The sequence below is a fragment of the Stenella coeruleoalba genome, assembly GCF_951394435.1.
Source record: "Stenella coeruleoalba genome assembly, chromosome: 4".
Classification (NCBI taxonomy): Eukaryota; Metazoa; Chordata; class Mammalia; order Artiodactyla; family Delphinidae; genus Stenella; species Stenella coeruleoalba.
In genome coordinates this window covers 114,063,560-114,090,136 of record NC_137149.1, presented here as the reverse complement: position 1 = coordinate 114,090,136, position 26,577 = coordinate 114,063,560, and the positions used below count along the sequence as shown (strand labels likewise).

At 37.3% G+C, this 26,577-nt stretch overlaps 1 protein-coding gene across 12 annotated transcripts in view; it reads right to left on the bottom strand.

Annotated features, from left to right (window-relative positions):
* The window catches only part of PTPN13 (protein tyrosine phosphatase non-receptor type 13), a 235,670-nt gene that overhangs the window by 147,786 nt on the left and 61,307 nt on the right, over positions 1 to 26,577 (bottom strand). For all 12 annotated transcript variants that reach the window (XM_079919588.1, XM_079919591.1, XM_079919595.1 and 9 more), the window contains one exon: positions 3,811 to 3,989. In XM_079919588.1, coding sequence (XP_079775714.1) covers positions 3,811 to 3,989 — 179 coding nt within the window. The remainder of the gene's footprint in view (positions 1 to 3,810; positions 3,990 to 26,577) is intronic.

Below are 26,577 nucleotides of genomic sequence, written 5' to 3'. Positions count from 1 at the left end.
CTACCCAAAGCAATCTACAGATTCAATGCAATCCCTATCAAACTACCACTGGCATTTTTCACAGAAGTAGAACAAAAAATTTCACAATTTGTATGGAAACACAAAAGACCCCGAATAGCCAAAGCAATCTTGAGAACGAAAAACGGAGCTGGAGGAATCAGGCTCCCTGACTTCAGACTATACTACAAAGTTACAGTAATCAAGACAGTATGGTACTGGCACAACGACAGAAATATAGATCAATGGAACAGGATAGAAAGCCCAGAGATAAACCCACGCACATATGGGCACCTTATCTTTGATAAAGGAGGCAGGAATGTACAGTGGAGAAAGGACAGCCTCTTCAATAAGTGGTGCTGGGAAAACTGGACAGGTACATGTAAAAGTATGAGATTAGATCACTCCCTAACACCATACACAAAAATAAGCTCAAAATGGATTAAAGACCTAAATGTAAGGCCAGACACTATCAAACTCTTAGAGGAAAACATAGGCAGAACACTCTATGACATAAATCACAGCAAGATCCTTTTTGACCCACCTCCTAGAGAAATGGAAATAAAAACAAAAATAAACAAATGGGACCTAATGAAACTTCAAAGCTTTTGCACAGCAAAGGAAACCATAAAGAAGACCAAAAGACAGTCCTCAGAATGGGAGAAAATATTTGCAAATGAAGCAACTGACAAGGGATTAATCTCCAAAATTTAGAAGCAGCTCATGCAGCTCAATAACAAAAAAACAAGCAGCCCAATCCAAAAATGGGCAGAAGACCTAAATAGACATTTCTCCAAAGAAGATATACAGACTCCCAACAAACACATGAAAGAATGCTCAACATCATTAATCATTAGAGAAATGCAAATCAAAACTACAATGAGATATCATCTCACACTGGTCAGAATGGCCATCATCAAAAAATCTAGAAACAATAAATGATGCAGAGGGTGTGGAGAAAAGGGAACACTCTTGCACTGCTGGTGGGAATGTGAATTGGTACAGCCACTATGGAGAACAGTATGGAGGTTCCTTAAAAAACTACAAATAGAACTACCATATGACCCAGCAATCCCACTACTTGGCATATACCCTGAGAAAACCATAATTCAAAAAGAGTCATGTACCAAAATGTTCATTGCAGCTCTATTTACAATAGCCAGGAGATGGAAACAGCCTAAGTGTCCATCATCGGATGAATGGATAAAGAAGATGTGGCAAATATATACAATGGAATATTACTCAGCCATAAAAAGAAACGAAATTGAGATATTTGTAATGAGGTGGATGGACCTAGAGTCTGTCATACAGAGTGAAGTAAGTCGGAAAGAGAAAGACAAATGCAGTATGGTAACACATATATATGGAATTTAAGAAAAAAAAATGTCATGAAGGACCTAGGGGTAAGACAGTAATAAAAACACAGACCTACTAGAAAATGGACTTGAGGATATGGGGAGGGGGAAAGGTCAGCTGTGACAAAGTGAGGGAGTGGCATGGACATATATACACTAGCAAATGTAAAATAGATAGCTAGTGGGAAGCAGCTGCATAGCACAGGGAGATCAGCTCGGTGCTTTGTGACCACCTAGAGAGATGGGATAGGGAGGGTGGGAGGGAGGGAGACGCAAGAGGGAAGAGGTATGGGAACATATGTATATGTATAACTGATTCACTTTGTTATACAGCAGAAACTAACACACCATTGTAAAGCTATTATACTCCAATAAAGATGTAAAAAAAAAAGAGTGAAGCCACAAAGCATAAGACCTGTTTAATAATCACTGACTACAACTTGTGACTCTGAAAGAGGAGTTGAAATATGGTTGGAATCAGACTCTGGAGAGGTTTTCTATGTTTTGTTAAGGAATCTGTACTTAACTGAGTAAGTGGGCCCATGCAGTTCAAACTGGCATTGTTCAAGGGTCAACGATATGTCAAAAATTTAAATGCACATACTTTTTGATTTCACAATTTTACTATTAGGAAATTATTAGGTTAATTTTTGAACCTATATGCATTGATTATGGGAAATGATATTCATTGCAAATTCTGAATTCTCCAAAGTTCCCTATCTAAATTATCACAGCTTACTACACACAATATATATAGTTGTTCCAAAATTTCTTTTCATAGCCTTGACAATGCAATTAGATCTTCTGATGTTAATGGCATTACCATCCTCAGACTGGATATTCCTATCAAAAACATTTCCATCTTCCTTGTTTCATGAAATCAACTGTTGAAACTCTGTCAGGTTTTCTTCCACTATAACCCCACTATCCTCACGTCTATAGTTCCAAGGCATTGCACGATTTTTAGATCTTTCCCCTAGATTATTAAAGTGTTCCAGTTAGATTCTTACATAATCTTTTATCTCACCTACTTATCCACTTTCATCGAACTTACCCTCTGAAATAACAAATTATATCATATCACTCTCCTAAAAATATGCCCCAGAAGAAAGTCTCAAGTTCTGGTATTCAAAGTGTTCTTCATTCTGACCTATAGTCTCCCCTTAACCACAGCCTTCCAGGTAGCTAATGCTACAGCCCAGCCAGCCCTGCTACTGCCCTGACCAAACATTCCTCTATCACAGTGGACAATTTCCTACCCCTTAGCATTACACATCATAGCAACCCTGAGGGGAATCCCCACTTCTACCTATTTTCAATTTTCTAAATTCTACTCACTCTTTGTAGCTCAACACAAATGCTACCTTCTCTGCGGTATCATTCTAAATTAGAAATTGCTTCTCTTCGAAACTTCCAAACTACTTTATCCCTCTATATAGCATTCATTTCAATTTGCCTTATATTATAGATATACATATATGTATATATATAGAATCATTAACAAATTTTTAAAATATTTTCCACATGAGAAAGTGTTGACATAAAATACAAAGACTGAAAAATAAATCTTAAAATTCTTTAAGCATCTTAGAAAAACACACAAAAAAGGCTATAAATGTACTAGAAGATCTATTTAATTAATAAAAAAACATTAACCAGATAGTTGCTACTGTAAAAACATCAAGTTGACAAATACTAAGAGAGAGAGAAAGAAAAAAAGAGAAGGAAAGAGAGAAGGAAGGAGGGAAGTAGGAAAGAAGTGAGGGAGGGAGGGAAGGGAGGGAGGGAAGGAAGGAAGGAAGGAAGGAAGGAAGGAAGGAGGGAGGAAGGGAGGGAGGAAGGAAGGAAGGAAGGAAGAAAGGTCCAGTTATTTTTGTATCTTCCTCCCAAGCACAGTGTTTTATACAGAGCAGGCATTTAATAAGTATTTTAAAACATGAATTAATAATGGCTCACATTTTTTCCATATTTTTTCTTAGATCCATACATTTTTATAAAACTAGTTTGAATTTTTAAATATGAACTTCTTGGAATACATGATCATTTTATTTTTTAATTGAAGTATAATTACTGTACAATATTACATAAGTTACAGGTGTACAATACAGTGATTCACAATTTTCAAAGGTTAGGCTCCATTTATAGTTATTATAAAATATTTGGCTATATTCCTCATGTTGTAGCCTATTTTATACCTAATAGTTTGGACCTCTTACTCCCCTCTCCCTTTCCCTCTCCCCACTGGTAACTACCAATTTGTTCTCTGTATCTGTGAGTTTGATTCTTTTTTGTTATATTCACTAATTTGTTGTACTTTTTAGATTCCACACATAAGTGATTACATGATCATTTTAAATTCAATGGATGTTTTTCAGAGGGTTGAAGGTAGCCCAGTGTCTACTTTTCCTACCCCCACCAAAACAAAAAACAAAATAAAGCAAAAAAGACTTAATGTTACCTTTTCAACATCGGAGAGAGAAGTTAGTGATTGATTTTGAAGAACCTCTGGTGCAGTGAATGCTCGAAGATCCTGACTGGAAATATTTTCATCTGTAAATGACACGCTACCAGATGGCAGCAATAGCAGAGACCATGGAGAAATGATGAAGCCAAGGGCAGCAGGATCAGCTATGCTTACTGGTTTGTAACCATACAGAATGAAAAGAAAAAAGAAAGATAAATGCTTAAAATTAAGGGATCACAGATCACATAAATGAATACCCCAGCATATTCATATATATGTGCAGTTACATACACCAAATCAACATGCTACAAAATGAGAGTGGGTTTCATACACCTAATACTGCTAGCATTATTAACAACAATGCCTTGATTTGGCTTAGTCTTTCAAACTTAGACTAGATGGCAGATCTTAGAAACTAGAAATAGAGAACTTTCATTGTCAGTCATGAGACTATACTTGGTTCAAATACTTATCACAGTGATAAAGAGATATAAATAAGAATCAACAGTTCTTACATTTTGTTGGGTGGAGGGTGGTTCATGGATTCCTTTGAGGATTTGGTAAAAACTATGGTTGAGAGACCATTTCAAGAAAACTGCCCATAAATATAAAACCCTGTAAACAAAAGGTGTTTGGGGACTTCCCTGGTGGTGCAGTGGTAAAGAATCTGCCTGCCAATCAGGGGACATGGGTTCGAGCCCTGATCCGGGAATATCCCACATACCATGGAGCAACTAAGCCAACTACTGAGCCTGCACTCTAGGGCCTTCAAGCCACAACTACTGAGCCCGTGTGCCCAGAGCCCATGCTCCACAACAGTAGAAGCCACTGCAATGAGAAGCCCGTGCACTGCAACGAAGAGTAGCCCCCACTCGCCGCAACTAGAGAAAGCCCGCGTGCAACAACGAAGACCGAAGGCAGCCATAAATAAATAAATAAACAAATATATATATATATATATATATATATATATATATATATATATATATATATGTGTGTTCATGGATATCCTTAGAGGCTGTTTATGGACCCCAGGTTAACATTCTCTGATTTAGACTACAGTGTTCTGAAACTGATAGAAAATAATTCCTTTGAAAATTCATCAGATTTAGAATTAGTTTCCAACTACAATGAAAGTCTCCTTTTTTTTTTTTAAAGAAGATGTTGGGGGTAGGAGTTTGTTAATTAATTAATTTATTTTTGCTGTGTTGGGTCTTCGTTTCTGTGTGAGGGCTTTCTCTAGTTGTGGCAAGCGGGGGCCACTCTTCATCGTGGTGCGCAGGCCTCTCACTATCGCGGCCTCTCTTCTGCGGAGCACAGGCTCCAGACGCGCAGGCTCAGTAGTTGTGGCTCATGGGCCTAGTTGCTCCGCGGCATGTGGGATCCTCCCAGACCAGGGCTCAAACCCGTGTCCCCTGCATTCACAGGGAGACTCTCAACCACTGCGCCACCAGGGAAGCCCGAAAGTCTCCTTTTTGCATCAAGATATATATAGTCTTGTATGCATTTATTCATTATTTCAGTAGAATTTCAGGCAGCTCTGTGCTACCAAATGTGATCAATGTGGGCTCTAATTTACCATGTTTTGATGTTTGTCTTTATGGGTGCCTAAGAGCTCAGTTTAAGAGTATTAAAAAAAAAGTCCTTAGATTTCAGCAGGCCTCCTCTAAAAGTAAAGCTATACATTGGGCTCAACAATACAGACTTATTAGAAGGAATATTATTTGACCTCCCATTTCAAAAGGAAATTAAATAGGTTTGAAGGTAAATGTTAAATAAAACTGAGTTACAGACGCAAGAAATCTCTATAGGAAAGTCACAGAAGGCCGTTGCCCACCAATGCCATGCTTATTCAATCTGAATATGTTACACTGCTCTCTAAGTCAAATCGTAAGAAACTGACAGAAGTCTATAGAATAGTTTATCAAACATACAGTATCTATGCTTTCCTAAAAACAACTTTCATTAGAAGTGAATCATCCATCCTTTCTGACTTTTTTTTTTTTTTTTTTTTTTTTTTTGCGGTACGCGGGGCTCTCACTCTTGTGGCCTCTGCCATTGTGGAGCACAGGCTCCGGACGCGCAGGCTCAGCGGCCATGGCTCACGGGACAAGCCGCTCCGCGGCACGTGGGATCTTCCCCGACCGGGGCACGAACCCGTGTCCCCTGCATCGGCAGGCGGACTCTCAACCACTGCGCCACCAGGGAAGCCCCCTTTCTGACTTTTTAACCTCTAACTATGGTCAAGATTCTGATAATCAGAATTTGACTTACACTGAAAAAAAAGTAAACTATTAAAATTCATTTCTCCTTTGAAGAGTAAAAAGCCAACTGTACGTCCTCCTGTATTCTTATGAATTTGAAACATGTCTTTAACAACTGTGTCAAGGAAGAAAAATGTGTTTGAATGCATCTTTAATCAGTCAGCATATCTTATGTGGCCCTGAGGCCGAGTTACAGACTAGTGGTCCTCACATTCCTACTCAACCACACATCAGGTTGCTAAGAACATGACTCAGAATTCTCATGGCAAAATATGTTTCAATGAATCATCATAGCTGTTAAGCTTAGGTATACTATTGCCTTTCACAGCCACTTTACACACTGTCTTTTACTTGAGATTTTTCTTGTTTCTTGAGGTAGGATTTTATTGCTATAAACTTCCCTCTAGGTTTGGGTCATTGTGTTTTCATTGTCATTTGTTTCTAGGTATTTTTTAATTTCCTCTTTGATTTCTTCAGTGATCTCTTGGTTACTGAGTAGTGTATTGTTTAGCCTCCATGTGTTTGTAGTTTTTAGTTTTTTTCCTGTAATTGATATCTACTCTCATAGCGCTGTGGTCAGAAAAGATACATGGTATGATTTCAATTTTTTAAAATTTACCAAGGCTTGATTTGTGACCAAAGATATGATCTATCCTGGAGAATGTGTCATAAGCACTTGAGAAAAAAGTATATTCTGTTGTTTTTGGATGGAATGTCCTATAAATATCCATTAAGTCCATCTTGTTTAATGTGTCATTTAAAGCTTGTATTTCCTTATTTATTTTCATTTTGGATGATCTGTCCACTGGTGAAAGTGGGGTGTTAAAGTCCCCTACTATGATTGTGTTACTGTCGATTTCCCCTTTTATGGCTGTTAGCATTTGCCTTATGTTTTGAGGTGCTCCTGTGTTGAGTGCATAAATATTTACAATTGTTGTATCTTCTTCTTGGATTGATCCCTTGATCATTATGTAGTGTCCTTCTTTGTCTCTTGTAATAGTCTTTATTTTAAAATCTATTTTGTCTGATATGAGAATTGCTACTCCAGCTTTCTTTTGATTTCCATTTGCATGGAATATCTTTTTCAATTCCCTCACTTTCATACGGTATGTGTCCCTAGGTCTCAAGTGGGTCTCTTGTAGACACCATATACATGGGTCTTGTGTTTGTATCCATTCAGCCAGTCTATATCATTTGGTTGGAGCATTTAATCCATTTACATTTAAGGTAATTATCAATATGTATGCTCCTATTACCATTTTCTTAATTGTTTCAGGATTGTTTTTGTAGGTCTTTTCCTTCTCTTGTGTTTCCTGCCTAGAGAAGTTCCTTTAACATTTGTTGTAAAGCTGGCTTGGTGGTGCTGAATTCTCTTAGATTTTGCTTGTCTGTAAAGGTTTTAATTTCTCTGTCAAATCTGAATGAGATCCTTGCTGGGTAGAGTAATCTTGGTTGTAGGTCTTTCCCTTTCATCACTTTAAATATGTCCTGCCAGTCCCTTCTGGCTTGCAGAGTTTCTGCAGAAAGATCAGCTGTTAAACTTATGGGGATTCCCTTGTATGTTATTGTTGCTTTTCCCTTGCTGCTTTTAATATTTTTTCTTTGTATTTAATTTTTGATAGTTTGATTAATATGTGTCTTGGCGTGCTTCTCCTTGGATTTATCCTGTATGGGACTCTCTGTGCGTCCTGGACTTGATTTACTATCTCCTTTCCCATATTAGGGAAGTTTTCAACTATAATCTCTTCAAATATTTTCTCAGTCCCTTTCTTTTTCTCTTCTTCTTCTGGGACCCCAATAATTCGAACGTTGGTGCGTTTACTGCTGCCCCAGAGGTCTCTGAGACTGCCCTCAATTCTTTTCATTCTTCTTTCTTTATTCTGCTCTGCAGTAGTTATTTCCACTGTTTTATCTTCAAGCTCACTTATCCATTCTTCTGCCTCAGTTATTCTGTTACTGATTCCTTTTAGAGAATTTTTAATTTCATTTATTGTGTTGTTCATCATTGTCTGTTTGCTCTTTAGCTCTTCTAGGTCCTTGTTAAACCTTTCTTGTATTTTCTGCATTCCATTTCTAAGATTTTGGATCATCTTTACTACCATTACTCTGAATTCTTTTTCAGGTAGACTGCCTATTTCCTCTTCATTAGTTTGGTCTGGTGGGTTTTTACCTTGCTCCTTCATCTACTGTGTATTTCTCTGTCTTCTCATTTTGCTTGACTTACTGTGTTTGGGTTCTCCTTTTCACAGGCTGCAGGTTTGTAGTTCCTGTTGTTTTTGGTGTCTTCCTCCAGTGGGTGAGGTTGGTTCAGTGGGTTGTGTAAGCATCCTGGTGGAGGGGACTGGTGCCTGTGTTCTGGTGGATGAGGCTGGATCCTGTCTTTCTGGTGGGCAGAACCACATCTGGTGGTGTGTTTTGGGGTGTCTGTGACCTTATTATGATTTTAGGCAGCCTCTCTGCTAATGGGTGGGGTTGTGTTCCTGTCTTGCTAGTTGTTTGGCATGGGGTGTCCAGCACTGGAGCTTGCTGGTCATTGACTGCAGCTGGGTCTTAGCGTTGAGATGGAGATCTCTGGGAGAGCTCTCACCAACTGACATTACATGGGGCCTGGAGGTCTCTGGTAGTCCAACGTCCTGAACTCGGCTCTCCTACCTCAGAGGCTCAGTCCTGACACCCAGCCGGAGCACCAAGACCCTGTCAGCCTCACAGCCAGGTACGTGGGGATTTTCTTGCCTTTTGGGAAGTCTGAGGTCTTCTGCCAGCATTCAGCAGATGTTCTGTAGGAGTTGTTCTACATGCAGATATATTTTTGATGTATTTGTGGGGAGGAAGGTGATCTCCACATCTTACTCCTCCGCCATCTTGAAGATCCTCCCCCGCACTGTCTTTTAAAAGCTTCTTCTTGGGTATCTCATGCACAAATACCACAGAATCGGGGCTTCCCTGGTGGCGCAGTGGTTAAGGATCCACCTGCCAATGCAGGGGACACGGGTTCGAGCCCTGGTCCGGGAATATCCCACATGCTGCGAAGCAATGAAGCCCAGGCGCCACAACTACTGAGCCTGTGCTCTAGAGCCTGCGGGCCACAACTACTAAAGCCCATACACCTAGAGCCTGTGCTCTGCAACAAGAGAAGCCACTGCAATGAGAAGCCCACGCACTGCAACGAAGAGCAGCCCCCGCTTGCCACAACTAGAGAAAGCCCGCGTGCAGCAACGAAGACCCAACACAGCCAAAAATAAAAATAAAATAAAATAAAAAAATTTACAAATACCACAGAATCCAGCCAGAGAAGAACTCAAACAAGGCAGAAGAATATTTTCTTTGCCAAAAGATGCTATTCAAAATATTGAGATTTCACATGTCATGGACATAATAAAATAGTCTATAATCAATTCTTTTCAAATTAGTAACTAAATGGAACAAACACTAGGAGACCAATTCAGAAGGCAATGCACTAATATCTGTTACGAGATGATGATGGCCTGGAACCACAGTGGTAGTGAGAACCTGTTGGAATGCAAGTGTATCTAGAGGTAGTGACAACAAAATTTCCTGACAGACTGGATGTGGAGTGAGAGAAAGAGGGGAATCAGGATGACTCCAAGAGTTTGGTCTCAGGAACAGGAAGGATGGAGTGTCATCAACTGAGAGTAAGAAGACTGTAGAAATAGCATAGGTTGCTGAGGTAGGGGCTGGGAGATAGTGGTAGTAATTAGAACTGTACTTTGGGACCTATTAAGTTTAAGATATCTGTTAGATATTCAAATGGCGGTGTCAAATATGCAGTTGGATCTCAAGTTAGGGAGAAAGGCCTGAATTGGGGAGTTACTGGTCTAATAGATGGTACTGAAAGCCTTGTAACTGGATGAGATGACCAAAAAGTGAGTTAAGATAGAAAAGAAATCAAGGACATTGGACAGTGCTGTGGGGTACTCCAACTTTAAGACCAATTGCTCCTTCTCAGTCTTTTCTTCCAGCTTGCTGAACCTAAGAGAGGAGGATGGGATTCTAACTCTCATGCCTAATTCCTGTCATCCTTATTTGGGGACAGAATTATGATTTCTGGTATATCTATTACCATTTGAATTTATAAATTATTAGGGATCACAGCTAACACAGAAGCATGAATGCCATCCAGAAGTCTAAATGCTATGTCTTGTCCTGCCATTCTTGGTATTGCTATCCACTCAGACCTGAAAAGAGCTTGCTGCACTCCTCCTCCTTATCCCAGGCGACAGACTGACCCTACCCTCTCCTTGACAGGGTAGCACAGAACAGAAACTGTTGAAGGTGAAAGTAATCTGTAATTGCTTATCACTTTGAAATTAAGAGGTTTACTCACTTATCAGCACAATGAAGATCAGCAAAACTAATACTCTGACAAGAACTGTACCTTTCAACTTTTGCTTTATACAATAGGTTTTTGTTTCTTTGTTTTTACTGAACATCTAAAGTATACCCATATTTTAAGTACTATATATTTAAACATAATAGTCTCAAAATTACAAGTCATTTGCCCATAGAGTCCATAGTTTTATTGGGGAGATAAAATGTATTCATAAATAAATACAAGATAAAAAGTATAAGGTATTTAAAAGACAATACAAAAGGAAATTCAGAGGAAATTACTTCAGTTACAATGAAGAGAGAATTAATTTTTTAAATATATGTGGTCCTTTAAGACGAGTAAGATTTGACCATGGTTAAGAGGGAGATTCCAAAGAGAAGAAACAGCCAAAGCAAAGGCATATGGTCAGGAAATTATTAAGTTTGTACAAGGAATAAACTCCAAGAATTTGGAGCACAAGAATGGTAGACAGCAGTGAGAAACAGAATTACCAACGTGGGTCATATTTTTACTTGTTAAAAAACACACATACAAATAAATGACACAAATATTTTTGTTGTTTTCAAATGTGATTTTTAAATGTCTTGTAATAAAGCTAAAGCAGCTGTGACAACAAACTACATTGTTGTCAAATTCCCAAAGTACACACACAACATTTAAGTGCTCCATTCTTCAGAAAACAAACCACAAAATATATTTTTCAGTAACTGTAAAGGGTCATGCAAACCTTCAAGTGAGGAAATTTAGAGTCATGGCTACAATCAGTCTAATTCACCCTCCTTCTCTAACTAAAAGAAAGGAATTTAAAGCAAATGGATTCAAAATCCTTCAAAGAATGCTAACAAAAGAATATTTAAAAATGGAATTCCAGAAGCTTGTAATTTGGTGTCCCATAATATTTTAGTTGTGTGATGACTATCCTCAAGAATGCTATTATTGTTTAAAAGTAAATCTGATGTGAACTGATTCCAGGACTCAAATGATTCTATTTAAAGACTTTTTCCAAACATTCCACAGAGAAAGTTGCTTAATCAAAATTTCAAGCAGTTAGAGGCAAAGTTATAAATAAGCAGAAATTTGATATGCAAAGAAACATCTTAGAGCTTCTTTCCAATGTTCCCTTAAACTAAGCCCCATACCTGTATGTTTCCCCCCCACTGAGGGGTCTTACCATTTCCTTTAGATTGTCCCCTTCATTTAATTTTCTTGGCCTTCCAGTTACAGTATAAAAATTAGAGAAATGATCATAACTGGGTAACAAACATGATGAGGCAAAACAATCGAAAGCGTCAGCAAATCATCTAAAACACTCAGAACAACAATGAAACCATTTTGACCTGAAAAGTCCCTTTGCCTATCTAAGCACATATATGTTCTATTATAGTACTTGGCAAAATCTATGCAGAGGCCACTGTTTCAAACTCTGAAGGATCTGATGAAGTCATTCTATGATACAGAATTCTCTCAAAAATTCAGTTCATGTGTGCATAAAAATACACACACACACACACACACACACACACACACACACAGAGACAGTGTTAAATCAATCATCTGGTGTAACAATGCACAAACAGAAAAAAATATGGTTTAGAATATTTCCCCTATATTTTAACATTCTCTTGATAGTAAAGCTTTGTGATAAACTATTTAAGGTTCACTGCAACTCACCAAGAAAAAAAAGGAGAGGACTCAAATCAATAAAATTAGAAATGAAAAAGGAGAAGTTACAATGGACACCACAGAAATACAAAGGATCATAAGAGACTGCTACAAACAACTATATACCAATAAAATGGACAACCAAGAAAAAATGGACAAACCCTTAGAAAGATACAAGCTGCTAAGACCAGATTAGGAAGAAATAGAAAATATGAACAGACCAATCACAAGTACTGAAATTGACACTGTAATTAAAAAACTCCCAACAAACAAAAGTCCAGGACCAGATGGCTTCACAGGTGAATTCTATCAAACATTTAGAGAAGAGCTAACACCTATCCTTCTCAAACTGTTTCAAAAATTCACAGAGGAAGATACACTCCCAGGCCCATTCTATGAGGCCACCATCACCATGATACCAAAACCAGACAAAGATACCACAAAAAAAGAAAATTACAGGCCAATATCACTGATGAACATAGATGTAAAAGTACTCAACAAAATACTAGCAAACCAAATCCAACAATACACTAAAAGGATCATATACCATGATCAAGTAGGATTTCTCCTAGAGATGCAAGGATTCTTCAAAACCTGCAAACCAGTGTGATACACCACATTAACAAACTGAAGAATAAAAACCATATGATCATCTCAATACATATAGAAAAAGCTTCTGACAAAATTCAACACCGATTTATGATAAAAGGTCTCCAGAAAGTGGGAATAGAGGGAACTTACTTCAACATAATAAAAGGCATATATGACAAACCCACAGCTAACATCATTCTCAACAGTGAAAAGCTGAAAGCATTCCCTCTAAGATCAGGAACAAGGCAAGGACGTCCATTGTCACCACTTTTATTCAACACAGTTCTGGAAGTCCTTGCCACGGCAATCAGAGAAGGAAAAGAAATAAAAGGAGGACTTGCCTGGTGTTGCAGTGGTTAAGAATCTGCCCACCAATGCAGGCGACACAGGTTCGAGCCCTGGTCCAGGAAGCTCCCACATGCTTGGAGCAACTAAGCCCATGTGCCATAACTACTAAGCCTGCACTCTAGAGCCTGTGAGCCACAACTACTGAAGCCCGCATGCTTAGAGCCCATGCTCCGCAACAAGAGAAGCCATCGCAATGAGAAGTCTGTGCACTGCAACGAACAGTAGCCCCCGCTCGCCACAACTAGAGAAAGTTTGCATGCAGAAAGAAATAAAAGAAATAAAGAAAGAAAAGGAATACAAATTGGAAGTAAAACTGTCAAATATTTGCAGATGACATGGTACTATACAAAGAAAATCCTAAAGATGCCACCAGAAAACTACTAGAGCTCATCAATAAATTCAGTAAAGCTGCAGGATACAAAATTAATACACAAAAATCTCTTGTATTCCTACATACTAATAACAAAAGGTCAGAAAGAGAAATTAAGGAAATAATCCCATTTACCATCGCATCAAAAAGAATAAAATACTGAGGAATAAACCTACCTATGGAGACAAAAGACTTCTACTCTGAAAACTATAAAATGCTGATGAAAGAAATTGGAGATGACACCAACAGATGCAAGGATATACCATGTTCTTGTATTGGAAAACCAAATATTGTCAAAATGACTATACTATCTAAGGCAATCTACGGATTCAATGCAATCCCTATCAAATTACCAATGGCATTTTTCACACAACTAGAAAAAAAATTCTAAAATTTATATGGAAACACAAAGACCTCAAATAGCCAAAGCAATCCTCAGAAAGAAAAACAGAGTTGGAGAAATCAGACTCCCTGACTTCAGACTATACTACAAAGCTACAGCAATCAAAACATCATGATACAGATGATACAAAAGCAGAAATATAGATCAATGGAACAGGATAGAAAGACCAGAAATAAAGTCACATACCCATTGTCAATTAATCTATGACAAAGGGGGCAAGAATACATAATGGAGAAAAAACAGTCTCTTCAATAAGTGGTGCTGGGAAAACTGGAAAGCTACATGTAAAAGAATGGAATTAGAATACTCTCTAAAACCACACACAAAAATAAACTCCAAATGGATCAAAGAGCTAAAAGTAAGGCCGGTTACTGTAAAACTCTTAGAGGAAAACATAGGCAGAACACTCTTTGACATAAATCACAGCAATATCTTTTGTGATCCACCTCCTACAGTAATGAATATAAAAATAAACAAATGGGACCTAATTAAACTTAAATGCTTCTGCACAGCAAAGGAAACCATAAACAAAATGAAAAGATGGCCCACAGAATGGGAGTAAACAGTTGCAAATTAAGCAAGTGACAAGGGATTAGTCTCCAAAATATACAAACAGCTCATGCAGATCTGTGTCAAAAAAACAAACCCAATCAAAAAACAAAAAAAAAATGGGCAGAAGATCTAAATAGACATTTCTCCAAAGAAAACATACAGATGGCCAAAAAGCACATGAAAAGATGCTTAACATCACTAATTATCAGAGAAATGCAAATCAAAACTACAGCAAGGCATCACCTCACACTGGTCAGAATGGCCATCATCAAAAAATCTATAGACAGAGGCTTCCCTGGTGGCGCAGCAGTTGAGAATCCGCCTGCCAGTGTAGGGAACATGGGTTCGATCCCTGGTCTGGGAAGATCCCACATGCCACGGAGCAACTAAGTCCGTGCGCCACAACTACTGAGCCTGTGCTCTACAGCCCATGAGACACAACTACTGAGCCCGTGTGCTGCAACTACTGAAGCCCACGTGCCTAGAGCCCGTGCCCTGCAGCAAGAGAAGCCACCGCAATGAGAAGCTCACACACTGCAATGAAGAGTAGCCCCCGCTTGCCGCAACTAGAGAAAGCCCACGTGCAGCAACAAGGACCCAAAACGGCCAAAATAAATAAAATAAATACATAAATAAGAAAGTCTATAGACAATAAATGCTGGAGAGGGTGTGGAGAAAAGGAAATCCTCCTACACTGTTGGTGGGACTGTCAATTGGTACAACCATTACGGAGAACAGTATGGAGGTTCCTTAAAAAACTAAAAATAGAACTACCATATGATCCAGCAATACCCCTCCTGGGCATATATCCGGAGAAAACCATAATCTGAAAGGATGCATGCACCCCAGTGTTCACTGCAGTACTATTTACAATAGCCAAGACATGGAAGCAACCTAAATGTCCTTGGACAGAGGAATGGATAAAGAAGATGTAGTACATATATACAAAGTAATATTAGTCAACCATAAAAAAGAATGAAATAATGCCATTCACAGCAACATGGATGGGCCTAGACATTCTCATACTAAGTGAAGTAACTCATACAGAGAAAGACAAATACCAAATGATATCACTTGTGTGGAATCTAATTTTAAAAAAAGAAACAAACAAATGAACTTATTTACAAAACAGAAACAGACTTACAGATATCGGAAAGAAACATATGGTTACTGAAGGGGAAACGTGGGGAGGGATAAATCAGAAGCCTGGGTTGAACACACACACACACACACACACACACACACACACACTACTATATATGATAGATAACCAATAAGGGCCTACTGTATAGCACAGGGGACTCTACTCAATATTTTGTGGTAACCTATATGACAAAGGAATCTAAAAAAGAAGAATATATATGCATGTATAACTGAATCACTTTGCTGTACACCTGAAACTAACACAAGATTAGTAAATCAACCATACTCCAAAAAAAAAAAAATTCATGGGAAATTACAGTCTATGCTCCAAATTGATTCCCAATTAAAAATTTATTATTTCCTCATAAATCTTGTTACTAACTTTTAAAACTTCAGTTTCTCTAATATGAAACAACAGAATAGCAACCGCTTTTTTAAAATAAAATTATGCATTACAATTGGAATTAAGACATCTGTATAGGGACTTCCCTGGTAGTGCAGTGGTTAAGAATCCGCCTGCCAATGCAAGGGACATGGGTTCGATCCCTGGTCCCGGAAGATCCCACATGCCGCGGAGCAACTTAAGCCCATGCACCACAACTACTGAACCTGCACTCTACAGCCCATGAGCCACAATTACTGAGCCCGTGTGCCACGACCACTGAAGCCTGTGTGCCCTAAAGCCTGCACACCGCAACTACTGAGCCCAGGCGCCACAACTACTGAAGCCTGCATGCTCTAGGGCTCGTGTGCTGCAACTATTGAAGCCCGCGTGCCTAGAGCCTGTGCTCTGCAACAAGAAAAGCCACCACAACGAGAAGCCCGCGCACCACAACAAAAAGTAGCCCCTGCTTGCAGCACCCGGAGAAAGCCCACACACAGCAATGAATACCCAACGCAACTAAAAATAAAATAAAATAATAAATTTAAAAACATCAATAAAAACAAGACATCTGTATAATATAAAATGATAATGATCACCTCTTCAAAGACATTTTACATCATGTAAATTTTCTTGATGTAGCCAATCATTCAACAGCATTTAATAAACTCCTATAAGCCTTTGGTCCTCAAGAACTTATGTTCTGATATAGTATGTCTCAGACTTTGCTAAGCATCCAAATCTCTAAACTCACCTAGGAGATTTAAAAATATATAACAAACTGTCAGCTTCATATCATTCCTTTTATTATCTGACATCATTAATTTAGTATATAGTCTCATTTAATAAGAGAGGCAGTAAGGTGTAATGGTTAGGACTAAAGCCAGAATCCCTGGGTTCAGATCCTAGGTTTGACATTTGTAGCTTACATTGCGATCTTAAATAAGTTACTTGGTCTCTCTGTGCCTCAATTTCCTTATCTGAATAGATAAGGCTACTGTGGGGATTAATGCAAAAAGTACTTAAAAATGTTTCTCGCACACAGAAAATGCAATACAAAAGTAGTAGCTATTATTATTTAATAAAACTCTGAAGATACCAGATGCAGACAGTATATCTAAGAAAAGTCTCTACTTAAGTTCATCTTCAATCACCTATTTAGCTTTTTCCCCCACAATGGAAGACAAGGAACATACCATACATAACAAGTACTGTTTCAGAATAACAAACTTCTCAAATTACTCTATTTCAGATCTTTGGGGATTTGGGGGGCATTTCTTACCTAAAATTCATACTAGAAATACAGATGATTTAAGATACAAAGTATCCTAAAATACTGTTTTTTTCTTTACTTCCATGGGGATATATCTTCTATAAGTGTTCTATTTATTGCATGGCATTTCTAGTTAGCATAGATCCCAAATTTAGAAAAATCAGTTTAAAATTTTACAAGCAAGGAACTTTGTACTTGCTGAGTAACTACACATGTGAAATTGGTTTTACTGTACCTAGTCATTATCTTCAGGTATAACATGAATTATTAGATTCATGTTAATAAAAAATTATCTGAATGTACACATATCAACTATAGCAAGAGCATACAGTTTTAGAAATTTTTATTTGTAATAGAATTTACAGCATTCTGATAACACAAAATTATGCAAACTCGTCAGTCTAAATTGATATATATGAGCTTTTCACTAGAATAGGAAAAGACATTTTTATCTCTTACTGATGACATTTAATCACACAAAGACACACATTCTTTTCTTTTTCCTTTTTTTTTTTTTTTGTGGTACGCGGGCCTCTCACTGTTGTGGCCTCTCCTGTTGCAGAGCACAGGCTCCAGATGCGCAGGCTCAGCAGCCATGGCTCACGGGCCCAGCCGCTCCACGGCATGTGGGATCTTCCCGGACCGGGGCACAAACCCGTGTCCCCTGCATCGGCAGGCAGACTCTCAACCACTGCGCAACCAGGGAAGCCCCTTTTTCTTTTTTTTAAAACACTAAACACAAGCAAGCCACCTATCCAAACCACAACCACTGGAATCTTGGTATGACTTAACACATCAATTAGGCTTTTAGTAGTTTTGTTTTGTTATGTACTTGCAAGACTCTTGAGGTAATTCCAAACCATGCATCTTCATAACAAAACACTAATGAGATCTGAGTTTAACAAAAGTGATATATGTATGTAATCTATATTAGTAAAACTAAATTGGTTATGATTATTAAAAGCAATAGGGTTTAAAAACCTGGACAGTATGGATAGAAGGCAGCAGGTCTCTTAGCCTTTGCCCTCCTTTTCAGCAAACCTCCTTGGCCACCGGATCAGCATTAAAGAAACAGTTGTAGAAATATTTCTTCCTTCCATTCTTATCATATTCTGAAGAAACTGCCCACTTTGTTCCTTTAGCGTATTAAGTTCCTCCTCTCTGATTTTTCTTTAGTGTTCACCTTTCCCACCAATGTTCTTTACTCACATCAATAAAAACTGTACACCTCAAAATTATATGACAAAATACTGAACAAAATGCTTCTGTAACTCTGTTCTCACACATTTCTTCTAGAATATAAGTGGTTTAATAATAGGAAATATGAATTTCCTAAAGATCAAGTACAACACCATTATGATAAGGTAATTGCAATACTTGAAAAAAATGAATTTGTTTACAATGCTAACTCTAGACCACCAGTCCACACCTTTTAAAGTTGTCCTCTGCCCTGATCTACGACAATAACTTATCAATTTACATTCTGCTGGTCACAAAAAAATTTTATTTTGAATCTCTATTATGAAGAAAAATTTTCTTTCAACTTTCGAACACCAGGAACTCTAAATTATTCACTGAGGGAATATTCTGGATCTTCATTTTATTCACCAATCTTTATTACTTGTAGTTACATTTTCAAGTATGATTCAAAGGAAGTGTCAGCTTTTTTAACCGGAATACTAAAACAAACTTATTTACAAAGTATCTGATTTTCAGGGCTTAGGGGTAATTGAGAAAGCAGAGTCCTCCTGTCTCCTAACTCACAGGATTTTTGTGTGAATTCTGGAGACAGGGCACAGGATTCTATACAGTATTTTCTAAAACCTTCCTGGGGGACTTCCCTGGTGGTTCAGTGGTTAAGAATCCGCCTGCCAATGCAGGGGACACGGGCTTGATCTCTGGTCCGGGAAGATCCCACATGCCATGGGGCAACTAAGCCCATGTGCCGCAACTACTGAGCCCACGTGCTGCAACTACTGAGCCTGCACGCCACAACTACTGAAGCCCGCACACTCTGGGGCCTGCATGCTGCAACTACTGAAGCCCACGCCTAGAGCCCATGCTCTGCAACAAGAGAAGCCACCACAATGAGAAGCCCTCACACCACAACAAAGTGCAGCAATGAAGACCCAGCACAGCCACATTAATTAAATTAATTAATTAAAGACTTATCAAATTGTATATTAAAAAAAGCTTCCTGGGGATTCAGATGGGCACACCAATCTACCCGACACACAGACAGGAACCAATGCCCTTTTCAGGGGCAATAAAATAGTATCATAGCTCAATTAAGTTCCGTCTTGACCTTGTACTTGCTCCATCTCTATGTCAATTAACTAATACCAAGGATATCATGAGATGGAATACGTATGGCTTTAAATCCTTCCTTAAAGCTTAAAAAAATTTTTTTCACTTTATAAAGCCATGAATGAGGCATTTAATAAGAGATATGGTAAGCCAGAAAGTGTTACAAGAAACTATTTTATCAAATTATAATAAAGTCATTTTGTATTAGAAAGGCAGAATGACTACCAGAAATAATTTTAGACTAGAAGGGAGACCTAAACAGCTCTTCTCTATAAGAGGGAAGCTGAATAAATGGCACCAAACTGAGGATATCATTGACTGTGCATTTAGAAATGAATTCCCTTATGCAGCTGATAAAATTATATTTATTTGGTTTTTTTTCTATCTTGTTCCCAAAGGAAAGCAAACTGTAAATGAACTTCCAATGCACTTTGCTTCTTTTCTGACACTTTCTTAAATCCAATGAATATCTACATTGTATCTCTTCAAACTTTGAGGTGAGCACCTTTGATCTCTTCTACCCTGATATGTCAATGTGGTATTAAGCACACAACCAGTATGTGGAAAACATCCTGGGATTAATACCAATTTTTTATTTCCCCAAGGAGGGCCTAAACTTTGAGAGCAAAACTGTTACTTACGTCTATCATATTTTAGGCTGTAGACTTCCAATAGACAAATTTGCTTGAAGGTGGTTTCTTTCTTAAAATGCACAAATCATATCTTATCTGAGTATTCCATTCAAGCAGTTGCAAAAATGTTAATCTTGAATGGTAAAGTCTCTTTAAAAACTTGATTTTATTGCTAGTTTAACAATTTTGTCTAAGCAATCTTGGAACCAAGTGCTAAGCTTCGTAAAGCACTGGCATTTCTGTTGCCACCTAACAACTTCATGACAGCCCCTGTAGATCACACAACTGCCACATTATAGTTTGCCAGACAAAATAAATTATAACTAAGGTAATTAGCAATAGAAATAACTTTTATAGTAAAGGCCCTTTACAAAGCAGCGTGTTTGGGGTTTCCCCCCGCCCCAGTACAGAAAAGTTTCAGGTTAAAGGAGATCTTCTTCCACCCTTGCTACCTGCATAAAGCTGGGGAAAAAAAGAACACAAAATTTTAAAAGTGAACTCACCAACTTCTCTTCACTTTGAAGGACCTGGAATTTATACAAAGACTGAAAAGCCAATAATATCAAGGGTGACTGTCATTTTTCATTTTTGAGGAACCAGATGCAAAGGTCAATGAAGATCAGTGTATATTTTCAGTTTGCAGAGGAAGGAAATAGTATTCCAGAACGAAAATGGCTTGATTTATGATGACATGCTTCCACATAACCATGATCTGTAGCTGCTTATGAAAAACATTTTTGTGCTCACTAATGCTATTCTCTGCTGCTCTTCAGATTACCATCCTCCTATTTTACATTTTAAAGAAATTTTCCTTCTCAAAGGGAAAAGGAGGGAGGGGGCTTATTTGAATGGTAAACTATTCTATTTTTCAAAAAGAAATATAACGATATATTTCTTGTAAAAATGTTAACCATGACTGACACACATCACCCCAAGAAAAATCTTAACCTGTTACTAAGTGATACAAAGCATAAAGCCCCCTTCTAATTTCTATATTTGAGAAAAGAAACATGAGAATTGCAAAACGTTTTCTTTAAAAATCTTAGTTACATAATATGGAAAAATCTCAGTCAGAATGTTGAATAAAAGAAGTCAGACAGAAAAAAAATAAAAATAAAAAATAAGTCAGACAGGGCTTCCCTGGTGGCGCAGTGGTTGCGAGTCCGCCTGCCGATGCAGGGGACACGGATTCGTGCCCCGGTCAGGGAGGATCCCACATGCCGCGGAGCGGCTGGGCCCGTGAGCCATGGCCGCTGGGCCTGCGCGTCCAGAGCCTGTGCTCCGCAACGGGAGAGACCCCAACAATGAGAGGCCCGCGTACCGCAGAAAAAAAAAAAAAAGAAGTCAGACACAAAGAGTTCACATTGTATGATTCTATTTATATGATGTTTAAAGATTGTTTAAAAACTTATTTATGTGCTGTCTCATAATAATGATTATTCTTGGTAACCAAGAATTGATTAGAAGGAAGCAGGAGAGAAGGCTTCCCGGGTGTTAGAAATGATCTAGGCAGTGGTTATATGAGTGTGTACATTTATAAAATTTATCAGGCAGTACAATTAATAATGCTCTTTACTATATATATTATATCTCATTTTAAAAAATTCCTGTATTAAATTAAAACAATAAATACAGTAAAATTACATTTGTCAGCAAAGATGGGGCTCTCTAGAGAGCATGACCTGTAGCTACTTTCCCCTCTAAACGTATGACTCTTTAAATTTATAAAATGGCCTATTTGTCACATCTAGAGCCAAAAGAATTTCACATCAAAACACGGTAGACAGGGGGCTTCCTGGTGGCGCAGTGGTTGAGAGTCCACCTGCGGATGCAGGGGACGCGGGTTCGTGCCCCGGTCCGGGAAGATCCCACATGCCGCGGAGCGGCTGGGCCCGTGAGCCATGGCCGCTGAGCCTGCGCGTCCGGAGCCTGTGCTCCGCAACGGGAGAGGCCACAGCAGTGAGAGGCCCGCGTACCGCAAAAAAAACCCAAAAAAAACCACGGTAGACAATAGTTGTAGGGGAGGGGTGGTTTACTACAAGTGCTTCATACACTTGTTAAACAACCCACATTAGTCATTTTAAGAATGTTAGATATTAAATTAATTTCATGTTTTATAGTTTGTTTCCAGGGAACATATGGGGTAACTTTACCTGGTTCAAACACATTTAACTTGAAGGACCTGTTAATTCCAGCCTTATGTAGGCAGGGCAAGATGTAGCATGTCAAAGACAACTAAATACACCCTGTTAATCAAGAAAATTACTATTGTAAATAATTAGGAATGTAATATAAAGAGACTAGTTAGGATTTGGTCTTTAAAGGCTGCATAGACTATACAAAGATTTACTCAAAAGCTTTTAATCCACAAAAACTTTCCATATTTCTTATAAAGGCTTAAAACAAAACAAAACAACCAGTAAGTCAATTTGAAGTTCAGTGCTTTGTCTCCTTTTCATGCATTGAGTTACTTACTCTCCTTTGGTTCCACCAGATTGGAAGTTTTACATTTTCTCTCTTGTTTTGTGATTACTATTACAAACTTTAAGGATATTTGACTACGCAAATTCTAAAGTCAAGAAACCTACCATTCTCATGAATAGAATTAAACCCTTAAACTGTTTTACTCCTGTCATCTATCCCAGTCTAAGTCTTATTATTTTATTTATAATTTTAAATTTGACATCATTATTATCAATATTTTATATAGCCAATGCTTATTTAGATTTACCATCAAGTTGACTAATTCTTTTGCTTTCATTCCTTTTTGAAGGTTTCTTCTTCCTTCTGAGTTAAATCTCCTTCTTCCAGAAATACATCTTTCAGTATTTTCCTCAATAAGGGTTTGCTGATGGTAAATACACTGAATGTGTATTTTTCATCCAAAACTGATGTTTTTCTTGAACCACCGTTTAGGACAGTAAATTCTAACTGAACATTTTAGTAGCCACTAGCCACATATGGCTTTTAAGAAAGAACTTGAAATGTGGCTAAGATAAGTGAGGAACTGAATTTTAAATTTATTGTATTTTATTTATTTTTTAATGAAGTATAGTTGATTTACAATGTTATGTTAGTTTCTGGGGTACCACATACCATATATATATGGTTTATTACAAGATAGTTCCCTGTGCTATACAGTAGGGCCTTGTTTATCCATCCTATATATAATAGTTGGCATCTGCTAGTCCCAAACTCCCCATCCAACCCTCCCCTTTGGCAACTACAAGTCTGTTCTCTATGTCTGTGAGTCTGTTCTGTTCTGTAGATAGGTTTGTGTCATATTTTAGATTCCACATATAAGTGATATCATATGGTATTTGTCTTTCTCTTTCTGACTTACTTCACTTAGTATGATAATCTCTAGGTCCAACCATGTAGCTGCAAATGGCATTATTTCATTCTTTTTTATAGCTGAGTAATATTCCATTGTTTATATGTACCACATCTTCTTTATCCATTACTCTGTCCAAGGACATTTAGGTTGCTTCCATGGCTTGGCTATTGTAAATAATGCTGCAACGAACACTGGAGTGCATGTATCTTTTTGAATTAGAGTTTTCTCCAGACATATGCTTAGGAGTAGGATTGCTGGATCATATGACAACTCTCTTTTTAGTTTTTTAAGGAACCTCCATACTGTTTTCCATAGTGACTGTACCAATTTACATTCCCACCAACAGTGTAGAGGGTTCCCTGCTCTCCACACCCTTTCCAGCATTTGTTATTTACAGAGTTTTTGATGATGGTCATTCTGACCGGTGTGAGGTGGTACCTCATTGTAGTTTTGATTTGCATTTCTCTAATAATTAGCAATGTTGAGCATCTTTTCATGTGTCTATTGGCTATCTGTATATCTTCTTTGGAGAAATGTCTATTTAGGTCTGCCCATTTTTTGATTGGGTTGTCTGTTTTTTTGATATTGAGCTGTATAAGCTGTTTCTATATTTTGGAAATTAAGCCCTTGTTGGTCACATCTTTTGCAAATAGTTTCTCTCAGTCTGTAGGTTATCTTTTCATTTTGTTTATGGTTTCCTTTGCTGTGCAAAAGCTTATAATTATTTGATTAGGTCCCATTTGTTTATTTTTGCTTTTAATTATTTTTTTATTACATACTAAAGAAGCAAAACCATATGTTCATTTCAGTAGATGCAGGAAAAAAACTGATTTCTTAAACGTGTAAAAGTTCTAGAAGAAAGCACAGGAGACAATCATTGTAACCCTGAGCTACAAAGATTTCTTAGATATGATATTAAATGCATGATTCATAAAAGAAAAAATGATAAAGTAGTCTTCATCAGAGTTTAAAACATCTACTGCTCTTAACACATTATTAGGAGAATGAAAGGAGAAGTCACAGGTTGGGTGAAAAATATTTGCAAATCATGTAAATACGGTGAATTATAATGATTGATTTCTGAATGTTAAACCAATCTTGTATTCCTGAGGTCTACCTGATCATGATGTATTATAATTTTTACATACTGTTAGACTCGATTTGTTAAAATTTTGTTAAGAATTTTTGTATCTATGTGCATAAAGAATATTGGTTTATTATTTTATCTTCTCTAGTGTCTTTGTCTGGTTTTAATATTACAGTAATTTTAGCTTCACAGAAAGAGTTGGGAAGTATTTCCTCCTCTTCAATGTTCTTCAAATGTTTGGTATAGTATTGTTATTATATCTTCCTTAAAATTTCAGAATTCCCTAGTGAAGCAATATGGGCCTGAAGTTTTCTTTGTGGCACATTAAAAAATATATATTCAATCATCTTAGTAGATATAGGGCCATTTAGGTAGTCTACTTTTTCTTGAATGAGCTTTGGTAGTTTGTGTCTTTTAAAGTGTCCATGTAAATGGTTGAATTTTTTCAAGATCTTTGTTCACAATTTTCCCTTATTACTCTTAATATGTGTAGAATCTGAAGGAATGTCACTTTTGTCACCTGATGCTGGTTTTTTAAACATCTTGTTGCTATGCTCATAGGAGAGCAATCAATTTTAAAACTTTATTGTCCTGTATATATAAAGTGATTCTATAGCTCTAAAAAGGTACTGCTCGTGACTTTAAAAAGTTATGGTATTTCTGCTCTGCTAACATTAATTCTTATAAGTCACTTAAGTTGGGCCTTGTTTCCTTACCTCTAAAAATGATTAGTTCGGTGAAATGGATTAAGATCTTTCCAGCTCGAGGAGTTTGATTCCATAAATGAAAACGTATATGTGTGTGGGGTTCTGAGGTTATATATTTCTTATATATATTTTCCTTTCAGTAGCAAGGGAATTTCCCTGAAAGTGTTTATTCAATGAAAGCAATTCTACAAAACAAAAAAAGAACTTACTCTTTCACTCAATTTTGCTGATAAAATAATAGATCATTCATTCTCTAGTAAGATTGTTTTCTTAAACAGGTACCTACAAATTCTAATTTTTAAACACTTTTCAAGGAGGGAAGAGCAGAGAAGTTTATTTGATATTTACCCAGCTATCTGTAGTAATTTGTTTTTTTCACTCATGCATATAATAAGCAAATGTTTATAATAAAATACAGATTCTATATGCCCTGCTCTCTGCAACCTTATACAAATCTGTTTTCCAAAAACATTAAGAAATGCAACGTCTTCTCAATTTTCCAAGGCCACTTGCTAGTAACTCTTTGAATGTTTTTGTTTTGACAATGAATCTTGATTGTTTTTTAGCACTTCTATTTATCAAAATGTTTTATTCTATTATTTTTTAACTGTTTAATTTACTAATTTCATTAAATAGTTATATTTATTAAACAGGGAATCAGAAATGAGTATACATAAAGGGATTTTTATGGGATTTATATCCTTACCTAAGTAAGGAAGATTGGGTCTTTTCCTCTGATTAGTTATGAAGGGGCAATTTTAGCAACAACCAATCAACCGTTCTAATACCTTAAAATCCCACAGAGTCAAAAGATCTGTTTTCTGCCAAGAGCAACAGTTTCATAACTTAAAAAAAGAAATCACTGTTTTGGGCAACTAATATAATTGTAAGCTAAATTTTCCAAGGCAGCAATAATTTCATTTCTAAAGATTATCCAGAATGCACGTGAGAATAGCATTGTTTTTTTATTATCCAGGACCACTGAGCCCCTGCATGAGTTCATCCACGATGTAAAAGCTAAAATCTTAAGTGTGTATACATTTTTGGACATCAGCTATGCTTTCCCAATCAGTTAATAAGAGGAACTGAGAAACATATAGTTAGAAGTCATGATACGAGAGGACCCTTAATGAAATTCCTCCAGAACTTTTATTTCAGTGGCCACGTTTAATTTCCTAATTAAAGAATATCCATCTCCTTAGTGAGGCAAAAAAGTAAAATCCAGCTATCTATTATTTAAAAGAGATATCTAAATTACAATACAGATGATTTGAAAATTAAGGAAGGATAAAAAATATACTAGGTAAATGGCAAGGAAGCAGAGGTGGCAATATTAAGAGCAGAGGGACAGA